The sequence below is a fragment of the Triplophysa rosa genome, linkage group LG13 (assembly GCF_024868665.1).
Source record: "Triplophysa rosa linkage group LG13, Trosa_1v2, whole genome shotgun sequence".
Classification (NCBI taxonomy): Eukaryota; Metazoa; Chordata; class Actinopteri; order Cypriniformes; family Nemacheilidae; genus Triplophysa; species Triplophysa rosa.
The window spans coordinates 1,845,001-1,857,510 of NC_079902.1; the positions used below are offsets into that span (position 1 = coordinate 1,845,001).

The 12,510-nt window shown below is 39.0% G+C and overlaps 1 protein-coding gene across 3 annotated transcripts in view; it reads right to left on the reverse strand.

Moving 5' to 3' along the window:
- Window positions 1-319: 319 nt before the first annotated feature.
- The window catches only part of npy7r (neuropeptide Y receptor Y7), a 21,834-nt gene continuing 9,643 nt past the window's right edge, over window positions 320-12,510 (reverse strand). The window contains exons 1-2 of one of the 3 annotated variants that reach the window (XM_057349878.1): window positions 12,048-12,392; window positions 320-2,634 (exon numbers count right to left, since the gene is read on the reverse strand). In XM_057349878.1, coding sequence (XP_057205861.1) covers window positions 1,454-2,584 — 1,131 coding nt within the window. In that variant the 5' untranslated portion in view covers window positions 2,585-2,634; window positions 12,048-12,392 and the 3' untranslated portion in view covers window positions 320-1,453. Of the gene's footprint in view, window positions 2,635-12,047; window positions 12,393-12,510 lie in introns of those variants that run through there. The other 2 variants (XM_057349876.1, XM_057349877.1) reach the window with 2 other exon arrangements.

Genomic DNA, 12,510 nt, shown 5'->3' on the forward strand with positions numbered 1-12,510 from the left:
TCGTCCCTTCTAAATAGATGTTTGTGCCACATTACATTCTCAAAGGTTTCTATTCTTTCTTGCCCTGTTTGCAACACGCAGAATACAAAGTGACTACGGCATAAAAACATTCAGTTGCACTGGCAATGAATAATGCAACAACAGCACTGTGGAAGCTATTGTTCTGTGCTCATAACCACTTTAGCCAAATGTTGCTGTAAAGCAGGTAATTCAACACGTCTAAATGGGCTATATCTGCACACTAATACACCTCTAATAATAGTATCAATAAGCGACAAAAATATTCAAATAAGCAAAATGAACAAAAATAATTGGCAAACCTTTTATTTTATCTCACAAGTACCACATCATAAAGATTAAATATGCCACATATACGTACATACATCAAACAAAGTACATTATAGCCTTCATAATTTACTATACAATTAATACAATCAGTACCATAATGCATTTACATTATATACAGTACATGTCGGTTTACACAGTACAAATCATGCAAGACATTTTCACTTTGGACACATCACATTTATTATTTATTTACAATAACTCACAGACTGTTGAATGTCAAATGTTCGCATAAACATGGACATGAGCAATGTACAGAATACTACTGATACTTTTCCTGCAGTGTGCATGTACGGTATAGTACGTAAATTTACTGTATAGCTGAATTACTGAATGAGCTACCTAATATGTCTATATCAGATCTGACAGATTACATTACAGTATAAATGCACAACAGACAATGATAAACCAAAGAGTCAAAGTTGCCAAAATCAAAAAACATTCACTGGAACATTCACTCTACACTCGAAAAATATTGAGTTGTTTCAACCAATGGTTGGGTAAAATACAGACAAAGGCAATCGTTGACTTTAAAACAACTATGCCGAGTTTTTTCAAACCAAAATCCTGGGTTGTTTTACGCCATGGACATTTATAGGTTAGTTTAAACCAACAACTGGCCTTGTCCATATTTTACCCAACCATCCAGCAAAGTTTAAGGTTTACTATAAGAATCTGCCATTCATATGTTGTGCTGGAATGCCCATTAGTTGCCCATCAGAGGCTGACAGCCTCAATCTTTCGGTACGTTCCAAATGGGATATATCGCAATCCAAAGGGCACTTCGGAGTGAAAACAATGATGGTCGCCGTATTGAAGGGTCATTCCAAATCGAAGTGCTCATAACTAGACACTTCAAAGGGCCCTTCGGAATGAAGGATTTCGAAGGGTACAACTGATGGACACTTCGCAACCCCATGACTTTTTGACAGCCACGACAGCGCCTCCTTATGGGCATGGGATGATGACGCAGAAGGGCACTTCAAGAAACAGTTGTTTGGTCCCTTACACCCTTCAACCCTTTGAAGCTCTCACTCCGGAGGGTAAATCCTTTGAAGGGCTTAGGGCATAGGGATGAGGCCTTCGAAATGGAACGCAGGATTTGTGATCAGACAGCAGCGGCTGGCTGACCGTCATTGCGCCCGTTGACAATCACCCGTCTCCAAGAACGAGTCCTGAAGGAGCCGTCGGGGCAGATGGTGTCTGGCTTGTGCTCACAGCGGAAGAACATGAGGAAGCCATTCCTGTAGTTCTGGTTCATCCAGCCATAGAGTAGCGGGTTGACAAACGTTGAGCACATCGCCACTATGTGAAACAAGGTATAAATTAGTTTGTACTCTTTGAACTTCAGAATCAAGTCGAGATCACTGGTCAGCTGGAACACGTGGAATGGAAGCCAGCAAACCGCGAAGACGACAACCACCAGAGCCAGCATCTTGGTGGTTTTCTTGCGGCGGACGAAGCTGTCGTTGCGGTTAGACGGGTTGACGTGGTTTTTCAGCTTGACCCAGATACACACGTAAGCATAGCTGATGATGGTCAGCGGTACCACGTACTGCAGGACAAGCATCGACAGACTGTAGATGACGGCGTCCCGATTGGTGCCATTGGGCCATTTCTCAGAGCAAACCGCGATTCGCCAGTCAATGTACGGGATCTCCTCGTGCCGATACTCCCTGAAAATCGCCAAAGGTCCGGCCAGTATGGCGGCGAAGGCCCAAGTTAGACCGATAATCACGAAACTAGTGCATCTGTTGAGCCGCTGGCCAAGATGAAAGACTATACATCTGTAGCGCTCTAAAGCAATCACCGTCAGCGTGAGAATGGAGACGTGTACGCTGAGAGCTTGGCTGTAAGGCACCATATGACACATGACTTTTCCAAACTTCCATTCATCAATCAGCGTGTAGACCAGCGTGAAAGGTAAACACACAGTGTCCACCATCAGGTCGGCCAAGGCCAGGTTCGCGATGAAGTAGTTGGTGACCGTGCGCATGTTTCTGTACAGAATGATCATGTAAATGACCAGGCTGTTCCCCACAAGTCCCAGCAGGATGATAAGGGAATAGGCTAATATAAGAGAAATTTGAACGCCCAGGTGCTTGGTGATGTCATCCACAAAGGTGGGCTTGTAAGGATTAATGCTGTCATTGCCCACGTTGCCTTCATGCCAGGCGGTGTTGTGGTTTTCACCGTGAACCACATCATCTGTCACGTTGGCTATATCTGACTGGCCCATATCGAACAGGATACCTTCAGTGTGTCCAAAGAAGAAACAACAAGAAACTTCTGAAAAGAAGAGAAAATGTGAACATATTATATACAGCCCTCAAAACTATAGAAAACTATGTGGAAAAACATTGCGATTCAATGTCTTAAAGGAATAGTTCATTCAAAAATAAATAATCTAATTGGAAAAATGACAATGGTAGTCAAAAGTGCCCCAAAACTGCTTTCCTACATTCTTCAAAACATCTTCTTTTATTTTAAACAGAATAAAGAAAGTCATAAAGCAATTTTCCTACTATGGTAGTGGCCCAAAACTGTTTGGTTACAAGCATTCTTCCAAATAGCTCTCTTTGTGTTCATCAGAACCAAGACATTGATACATATTTGGAACAACTTGACGACGAGTAAATGAAGACAGATGCTGCATCCCAATTCGCCTACTTGTACTATGCACTAAAATTACTGCTTTTGTTATGGAAAAGTATGTACATTTAAGTGTGTAGCAAAATGCACGCATGGGACATGCTAACAGGAAACTAAAGGGGCCGTTGTTGCCAAGATAACATTGTGGCCATTAACAGTCACACACATCAAAATACAGATCTTCTTTCCATTGAAGTATTTATTCAGTCATTGTTTCATATGTAATGTTAACTCTACAGTTATATTTACTAATTTAGTGACGCATCAGTTATATAATTTTATTAATGCAGTGGAGCGTCACTAAACTCCACCTACTCGCCGTGAGTTGTGGGTAATATTAGCCGTTAGAGTGTGCATCATTCTGCACTTCCAATTTCTACCGGAAGCATCCAGGAATCTTTGGAATACTCTTTTCAACATACTACGATTTGGGACATACTAATTCTATTTTCGAATACTATTTAGGACGGATATGTGGATTGGGACGCAGCAAGAATCTTCATTTTTGTGTGAACTGTTCCTTTAAGTTAATTGAGCAGTTTTGTTGAAAGAACCTACATTTTTCACCTTAATATATTTGGGTGTAAACCAAAGGCAACAGTGGCAGTGTTATTATCTCCTCCGTATATACAGTGTCCGTTATGTACAGTATATATACAGTATGTTATATTTTGTAATATATACAGTATTTAAAACGGTCCAAAGGATATTGATAGTATATTTTACATTATAGGTTGTAATCATGATTCTGCTTTACTGAACATTTACATTTATTATATTCAAATGCACTGACATACAGTTTTAAAAACACCCCCTGAGCGTCCAAATACAGTTTTGGGGCAATTACAGTTCATTTTTACAGATTTTTCACATACAATGTAAAAAACTGTAATTTTACAGAATATTATAATCTTGTTACAGATTTTTTCACAAACTTTTGAATTACGGTAAAAACCATCAAATTACAAAAAATGTGAGCATGTGAGCCTTTTTTACGGGATTCATTTTACAGTATATACGGTATATGTTAACCTGAAAAATACATTCGAAATGGATCTAAAATATATTTGGACATATATCAACTCTATGATCTTTATCTATTTTATTCAGAACATATTTAAAGTCACCATGAAACAGAAGTTGCAATTGACTTCTTTTCCGTATCGTGATGTGTATCCGAGTGAAACGGCTACTGAATTTAGAAAAAAATGTTTTGATTGGTTTATTGTAAGTTAGGCCTGGAGGGGATGGCTAAAAATGCCTGGACATTGGACAGTCAGTATAGTCCTACCTCTTTTTTGTTGCTGACGTCATGTGGTGAAGAGTTGTTGTTGAGAGGGGCAGAGGAGCTTAACGTTTTTGAATAAAGATTACAAGTGCAAATGAATAATAAAAAAATAATGGTCTGCACGGATAAATCATTTATAATAATAACTACAACACTGTGTAAAACACTTAGAATTTGATTGCATGGTGACTTTAAAGCGTATTATTTGAAAGGATGGAGACTCAGCACGGAGGCTTCCTTACACAATATCTGAATGATGTTTTCTTTCAGACCGTAATTGTGCTTTCTGTCTGAGTGAAATTGAGTAATGCTGAGACGGCACACGCTGTGATGGAGACACACACATGTAATTATATACTGTACAGACAGAAGCACATCAGTTTATCATTACAGCTTGGTAAGGCACACAACATAATTAAAGTGTTAGACAATGATACCTTGAAAACGGACCTTTATAGAGTTGTAAATATCTTTTCAACCAAGATAACATTTACAGCGCTTACACAAACGCTGTCTTCTTAATTATTTGTTGTCATGTTTAATTAAAGTAATTAAAAAGGAAATGCTCATTGTAATACCCTTTTAATGCTTGACCATCATCATTTCGCTGCTGGAATATTGAACTATATTTAATTAATGGTCGGTGATGCTCTTTCCAGCTCATATGAGATGGATAGAGCTTCATAAAAACCAATTCGCAATGCAAGACAACGCAAAGCTGTAATTCTAAAAACCATTGGGCTCATAAGCGCATTTGGAAGTGACTGTATTGCCATTTAAGCCGATTATATGACATGAACTGTATGGGCGGCTTTTCACCCAGGGGAAAAGGGAAATTGCCAATAAAGTGGTCGACATCTTAGGTCATTTAGAAACTGAAAACAATCCACAGGACAAATGTGAGCTTTTCTCCACAAGAGAGGACTGGGCCTTACCCTACACTTCATCTTTCAGGGTGCATTGAACTTAAAAGTAAACCAAGTTGTAATGTTGCTGTTGGCCACTGGGGATATTTCTATTGTTTGGGGGAAAAGGTATTGCCTTCATTTGTTGCTAAGCACAATACCTTCTGAGGTGCACTACACACAAGCCAGAGCTTTAGACGTGTGTCCTTCAAGTCTCCATGAAATCAAAACAATATTATGGTGTTTATTATAAATGATTTATGTAAAAATAATCATTTTAATCAGCATTCATGATTTAAAAAACGAATCTTTAAAGTGACTCGGGAAGAACGAGTCGTCTCGGGGAGTGATTCGTCCAGTCGCGCATGCGCATTGCGCAACATTCTATGGGTCCTGTGACAAAAGAACGAACGACTTAAACCCGAAGACTCGGGAGGTGAACTAATCAATTCTCTTTCCGGCTCAGACAGCATTGGTAAAGCGTAGGGGGCTGTCACGTGATGAACGAACGACTCAAACCCGAAGACTCGGGAGATGAACTAATCAATTCTCTTTCCGGCTCTGACTGCATTGGTTTAGCTTACGAAGCTGTCACGTCGTGAACGAACGAGTCAAACCCGAGGACTTGTCAGATAAGAGGTGTGGTGAGCTAATCATAGACTAAAGACCCAGGTAAACAATGAATTAATCTTTTCTGTTTCTTATAGCATTATAGTTTTGTATTGTTTGTAATGTGATCAACGTTTGCATAAGTAGTAGATGTGTTAGGAAAGTAACATGTAACATTTTAATTATATTTTGCTAAAATGAACGAAATGAACGATATGACTCGAAAAAAGATTCGTTCATTTTGCTGAACGAGACTCAAAGGTCCGAGTCAGTAAAATGATCCGAACTTCCCATCACTACTACAGATATGAAGTGACGCGCGCCTGTTCCATTCAGCACGATCGAGCTGCAGCAGCGCAGAGCAGGAGTCACGTGACGTTAGGCGAGTGCGAATCATAAACGCGGAGAGAACAGGACTCAAGGAAAACGGCTCTGCGCACCTTTTGCGCAGCTACAAATCTATGCGCCCATACAAAACAATGTTTCCAAGAACTAGTTATTTATTGTCCTTGTTCATTTAAAACATACATTGTATGGACATACAAACATGAACATATCTCATCAGATATGTTCCCCAGACGGGGGAACACAGTTTCACAGTTTGTTACCCAGACGGATTTTAGCAGTTCAGTGGAAGTGACTGCTGGTTGTGTAGTTTTTAAGTGGTCATGTTCACTCACTATTTCATACTTTTCTCCTACAAAATAAATTAATAAAAACAGATTTATTGCGTGGCTGTATTATGTTTTAATACAGCATCACAGCTCAGAGAGTAGATTAGCGAAACTGTACAAACGAGCCTTTAGTGCTAACATTAGAGCTTTTTGAGTTCTGTGCTCTCCATGATTATGATTGGTTGAATGGTAAGGTTGAATCTGATTGGCTAAAGAGTACGACAACCCACGTGGGAGGGGTTGCGCTGCCAGGACAGTCTCAAAAAACACACACACACATCCAAGCCGATTCACACGTGAGTGACGATTTGCACATTCACATAACACGATAAACGTGTACATTTTAAACTTTCGAAATATTTGTGCACAGTCGTATGTTTGCGAAACGTACTTTATGAGAAAATAGTTTTGTTTTACGCACGTGAATTGCTTTTTGTAAATGTATATTTATACTTTGTGCACGTAAATTAGGTTTTGTTCATGTGAAACTGTTTACGCATGTGTGTATCTTGTTTTACGCGTGAATAATTAATGAGACCAAAATCGCTCCATACATTTCTGACATTTTGCTGGCACGAATAGGACCACCATTTCAAAAGTACAGAGGCAAGGGCGGAGAATAGAGCGTCGGAGAACAGCGCCTGTGTAGGTTCATGTTGTTTCACAGAATTTCAATTTTTTTCGTATGCTGTTTCAAAATACAACAAATGAACATGTTTGAATGTAGAAAAGCCTGCACCGATGTTGCTGTGCAGTTTAAAATACATGTTTAAATGTAGGAAAAAAACTTTGGCTGTCTTATGGGGCAAAATGTAAAAATACAACATACGGGCCCCCATATGGGCGCTATGATTGAATCGCGGAATCCAGGCATGAAACAGATTTTGCAGTATAACGCCGAATGGCACAGAATCTGGCAAATGTATGTATTATTTCTTAACCAGAACGTAGCACCGAACAGCTAACAAAATTCAAATTGTGCATGAATAACTTTAGAAATATTCAGATAGTGTTTAAATATGTAATCTGCAATTGTTTTGCGTGTGCTCGTGGAGCTTTCAGAGATCGCGTGCACACATGCTGTCAACACTCCCGTTTTACACACCCATCTCCCGCCACCCACCCGTTGTGTTATTTCTCCCGTGAAACTCTCGTATTTCAGTCATTTCTCCTTTGAAATTTCCCGTTCTGTGACCATAAGCGGTTCTTGTAAATAATATGCAAACACTGTTAAATCCATCCATGTAAATAAAGAATAAAAATATTCTGCTAACTAATAAACAAAGTTAAAACAACCGAACTAAGGGACGCGTGAAGGGACAAACTGCTCGGGCTTTTTCAAACCGCGTAAGATGTAAGTTATTTCATGTCTGACGTTGAGATCTCTGGCAAAATTTAAATGCTAAATTAAGATGATACCTTGCAGATATACCATTCATGGATTCATGGCCTTGTAAGCTGCCTTAAACAGTCTCAAGAATTTGACATGAAAATTATGTTATTTTAGATATAAAGTTATTAAAAGATTTAAAACGATTTATAACAGGGGGTGCCCTATTTGCCCTGCACAACCAACCAGATCCCAATCCCCCCCCCACCCGGCGGGTCTCCCGGAATTTGGTACACAAATGTTGACAGGTATGCGTGCACATGAACTGTTTCCCTGCGTTCCAATCAGCATACAATCCGTCCTTACAGTATTCGAAAGTAGAATTAGTGTGTCCCAAATCGTAGTATGTTGAAAATAGTATTCCAAAGATTCCCAGATGGTCGACTACTTCCAGTAGAAATTCAAAGTGCAGAATGATGCACACTCTAATGGCTGATATTACCCACAACCCACCGCGAGTAGGCAGAGTTTAGTGACCCTCCACTGCATTAATAAAATTATTTAACTGATGCGTATACAATAAACATTACATACAAAATAATGAATGAATAAGTACCTTAATGGAAAGAAGAGCTGTATTCTGATGTGTGTGACAGTTATTTAGGGCTGTGTATTGGCAGGTGCCTCCCGATACGATACATATCACGATAGCTGGGTCACGGTACAATATATTGCTATGTATTTCGATACAATACACATTTGCAATATATTGCAATACTTTAAATAGAAAATGTAAAAAGTAGAGCTAGAAATACAACATGCTGTGCACCACCGGGGGTTTTCTGTAAGGATAAGTGTAAAAACATCCCTTACCTCTGCAGAGTGGCCATGATGTGTGATGCATGGACCTTTAGATCAGAGGTTTGGGTTCTCAAACTGTGGATTGCGCCCCTCAAGTGGGTAGCACAGGGGAATAAGGTGGCTCACGCAAGTCACTTGGCTGTTGTGGTGCATTACAGTTAAAACACTGAACATGGGCAGTATAAAACCCCTGGTTCATCCGTGCTGTAAACGCGCTGGTGTCACATCCGTGAAAGCACAATAAATGTCATTGTTACTTTTCTTAATAAACTTTTTGTCTAATGCACTGCAGTAGCCAAGTGACTTGTGTCATGACAAACAGCATTATTTTATATAACTCATTACTCCATTACTTATTTTGAAAACCAAAGCACACCCACACATCAGCTCTGAGAGCTCCAAGCGTTCTTATATTTTTCGCCATGCTTGCTTCCACTTACTTTTGGCCGTATGTATATTTACAAAAAAGATTATCGATAGTAGAGGCATTACTATCGATACACTATTGAAAAAAAAAGATAGTTACATGTATCGATATTTTTGTACAGCCCTACAGTTATTGGCCACAATGTTGTCTAGGCAACAACGGCCGCTTCCTGTTAGAATGTCCCAGTGTGTGCAATCTCTTTTGCCATGCACTCAAAAGTACCTACTATTCCAACACAAAAACAGTACCTACTATTAGGGCTAGTATAAGTTGGCGAATTGGAACGCAGGGTTTCTGTTTTATGTGAGAAAAGCAACTGTCAAACATCCTTTGCGGCTACCCGTCAAAACAAAAGTCCGGTTAACTTGAACGTACATAACACAGTTATAACACACCCACATTTTACCACACCGTCCCTCTTGATTTTGGTTTATAATTCAACCATTGAGTATATTATTTACTTTAGTAAATGTGCTAGTAAAATTATAAAAAAATTGAATTAAGAAATATTTTTTTATTTCTATTTTTATATTTCCCTGTATGGTTCAACGTATATACTGCAGGTTTTTAAATATAGTTTATAAGTGAATACTGTAGTATATTGAAGTATTTTTTTCATGTGGGCAAATATATTACTATTGTATAGTAAAGGGCGGAAAACACAGAATCCAGAAAAATTGAACAGAAAAAACAGACTTTGGGAAAAAATAAAACAGATTTCTTATCTTACCCTCATATTGCAAGCCATATCTCTCTGGACCGTCGTTTGGAATGCTTTTCATGCCCCCATGACAAACTAACTGAACTAGAAGAACCACTTTTGGTTCCACAAAGAACCATTCAGTCAAAGGTTCTTTAATTCAATTAAATTCAATTTTGTTTATATAGCGCTTTTCACAATGTGCATTGTTCCAAAGCAGCTTTACAGGAGCAAATAAGAAAAACACAGAAAGGTAAAACACAGCACAGTGCATGTTGTTTATAGACCAAGCAAGATCATTCTAATAAATAATATCTAATACATTTTGAAGAACCATCTTTTTCTTATCGTCTCATAATCTGAAGAACCTCACCACAAAGAACTTTTAAGAAACCGAAACGTTCTTCAGATCCTAAAGCACTGTTGCCAAACTCACTTTCAGGAAAAATAGCTGAAGGCAGGTCAATTTGTTGCTATAAATTGCTAAATTACGTTGTGATGTCATTGCGTAATGACATCATTACGTAACTTTGCAAAACTGAGAAAATACAAATTTGCTGCATCCCAATTCTCCTACTTACTATGTACTAAAAGTGTGCACTGTTTTTGTTATGGAAAAGTGTATACATTTTAGTGTGTAGCAAAACAATATGCACGCACTGGGACATACTAACAGGAAACGGAAGTGGCCATTGTTGCCTAGACAACATTGTGGCCATTAACCGTCACACACATCAAAATACAGCTCTTCTTTGCATTTAAGTATTTATTCATTCATTGTTTCTTATGTAATGTTAACTCTATAGTCATATAGAGGTCATGAATCCATATAAGCAGTCCAAACTGGCAAACAAGACAAAAGGGTAATCCAACAAACAGTAATGCAATAAAACAGGTAATGGTCATAGCATGGACCGGTGACAAGACAATGGCCTGAACGCTCGGTATGCAGATAAACTGACAATACTTCACCATGGGCAAATGGAACAGGCATGGCTTAAATACTAAACAAACAAAAGTGTGTGTAGTGTGAGAGGATGTGATCAGTCAATGAGTTGGAAGGGGCGCCACCTAGTGGTATGGATGAATGGGCATAAAGCCCCATTCATTACAGTCCCTCGTCTGACACACTTGATCCAACTCATCAGGGCTGGGTTTTCCGAAACCTTCGTATCGCTACGTCATTCTTAAGAATATATTGCTATATAGCGTTTAGAAGGTTTCGTGAAACCCAGCCCAGTTCAATAGTAGAGACTAAAAAGACGTTACTGCATCGTTACTTAGTTTTTGAATGGGTTTTAGGTAAATCACCTGAAATAAGGTCTGTGGTATACGAAACCTCTAAATATTTTCAGGTTTTATTCTATGACATAAAACACACCAATTATAACCCACTTGTGATTTTTTAAAGCCTTATTGTGTCTTAAAAACAGCGGTTGCTAACAAGTTGATAAAGAGACTACATCCTTTGGCGGGTGCATATAAAGCTCACAAATAATGCAACATGGGTACAAATCCCTCAAAACGTAGATGCCGGAGGCTTGGTGGTGGTGACGTTGATATCGAGCGACGTTAAATGTAGTCTGTTATAGCATCATGTTAGCTTTGAACTTCTGCCGATTGTATTTCGGCTTCAAAAGTAACAAATGTTGTGTTAATTTGTAAAGATTATCTTGATAGACAAAACGTGTAAACATCATAAACCTTTGTTAATCACAAAGCTTATTTTTTGCTTTGGGAAAAATGCATAGGCTTTCAGTCGAGGAACCAGCGCTGCACTTACTTCCGGGCTGGCCTACAAAAATACGTCATCTTTGAACCACTCTATTGGATGTGGCATTTTAGGCATTTTGGCAGATGGTTTTATCCAAAGCGGCTTACTTTGCATTACACAAAACATGAGGGAAACATATATGGGAAACATACAAAATGTGCAGTACTGGGGTCCTCCAGGACTGGTTTGGGAACCACTTGTCTAGACTTTTGCAGTCAAACATACAAGTGACTGAGTGTGTGAAAGAGAAGATCATTATTTTGTGTAATTTTGAGAGAAAATGCTTGATTTTATTATTTGGGTCACTTTTCAAAAGTTACTAGAAGTGGCCAAATAAAAAAAAGCTAAATTTGTTGCTAGGTGCTTTTTGTAAATAATGTTGCCAATGCAGTCTGAAAAGTTGCCTAATCTAGCAACTAAATTGCTAAATTGGCAACACTGTTCTAAAGTCACCGTGAATTGGAAGTAACAATCGTTCTTACTTCCGTATTTTGACGCTGTCACGCTCGGAAGAACTGGACTCAAGGGCAGATTCAAATCAAAATAATTTAATAAATCAGCAAGACAAGAGTCAAAAAACAAAATAACGGAACAGAGTTCCGACAATCCAAAGGGTGAGACAGAGGCAGGGTCAAACAGGCGTGTGGTCAGACGAGTGGCATACAGTGTCCAAAGGGAAATCCAGAGAGTAGTCAGACGGGCGAGGGTCGATCGAGGTGCAAACAGGATCCAGAGGGAAAAGGCAAGCTTGTAATCCCAACCGGTGAAGAAGACTAAAGGAGGATCCAGTACCGAACAGCAGGTCAGTCCCGGGAACAAAACTCCAAACAAAAACACTCAAGGTAACTACGACTAGAAGAAAACAAGATTAGAATATTCCGAAGGTAGCAAGAGCGGGGTAAACCATACAACGCAACAGCAACTAAGGAAAGAAAAGAGAGGAAT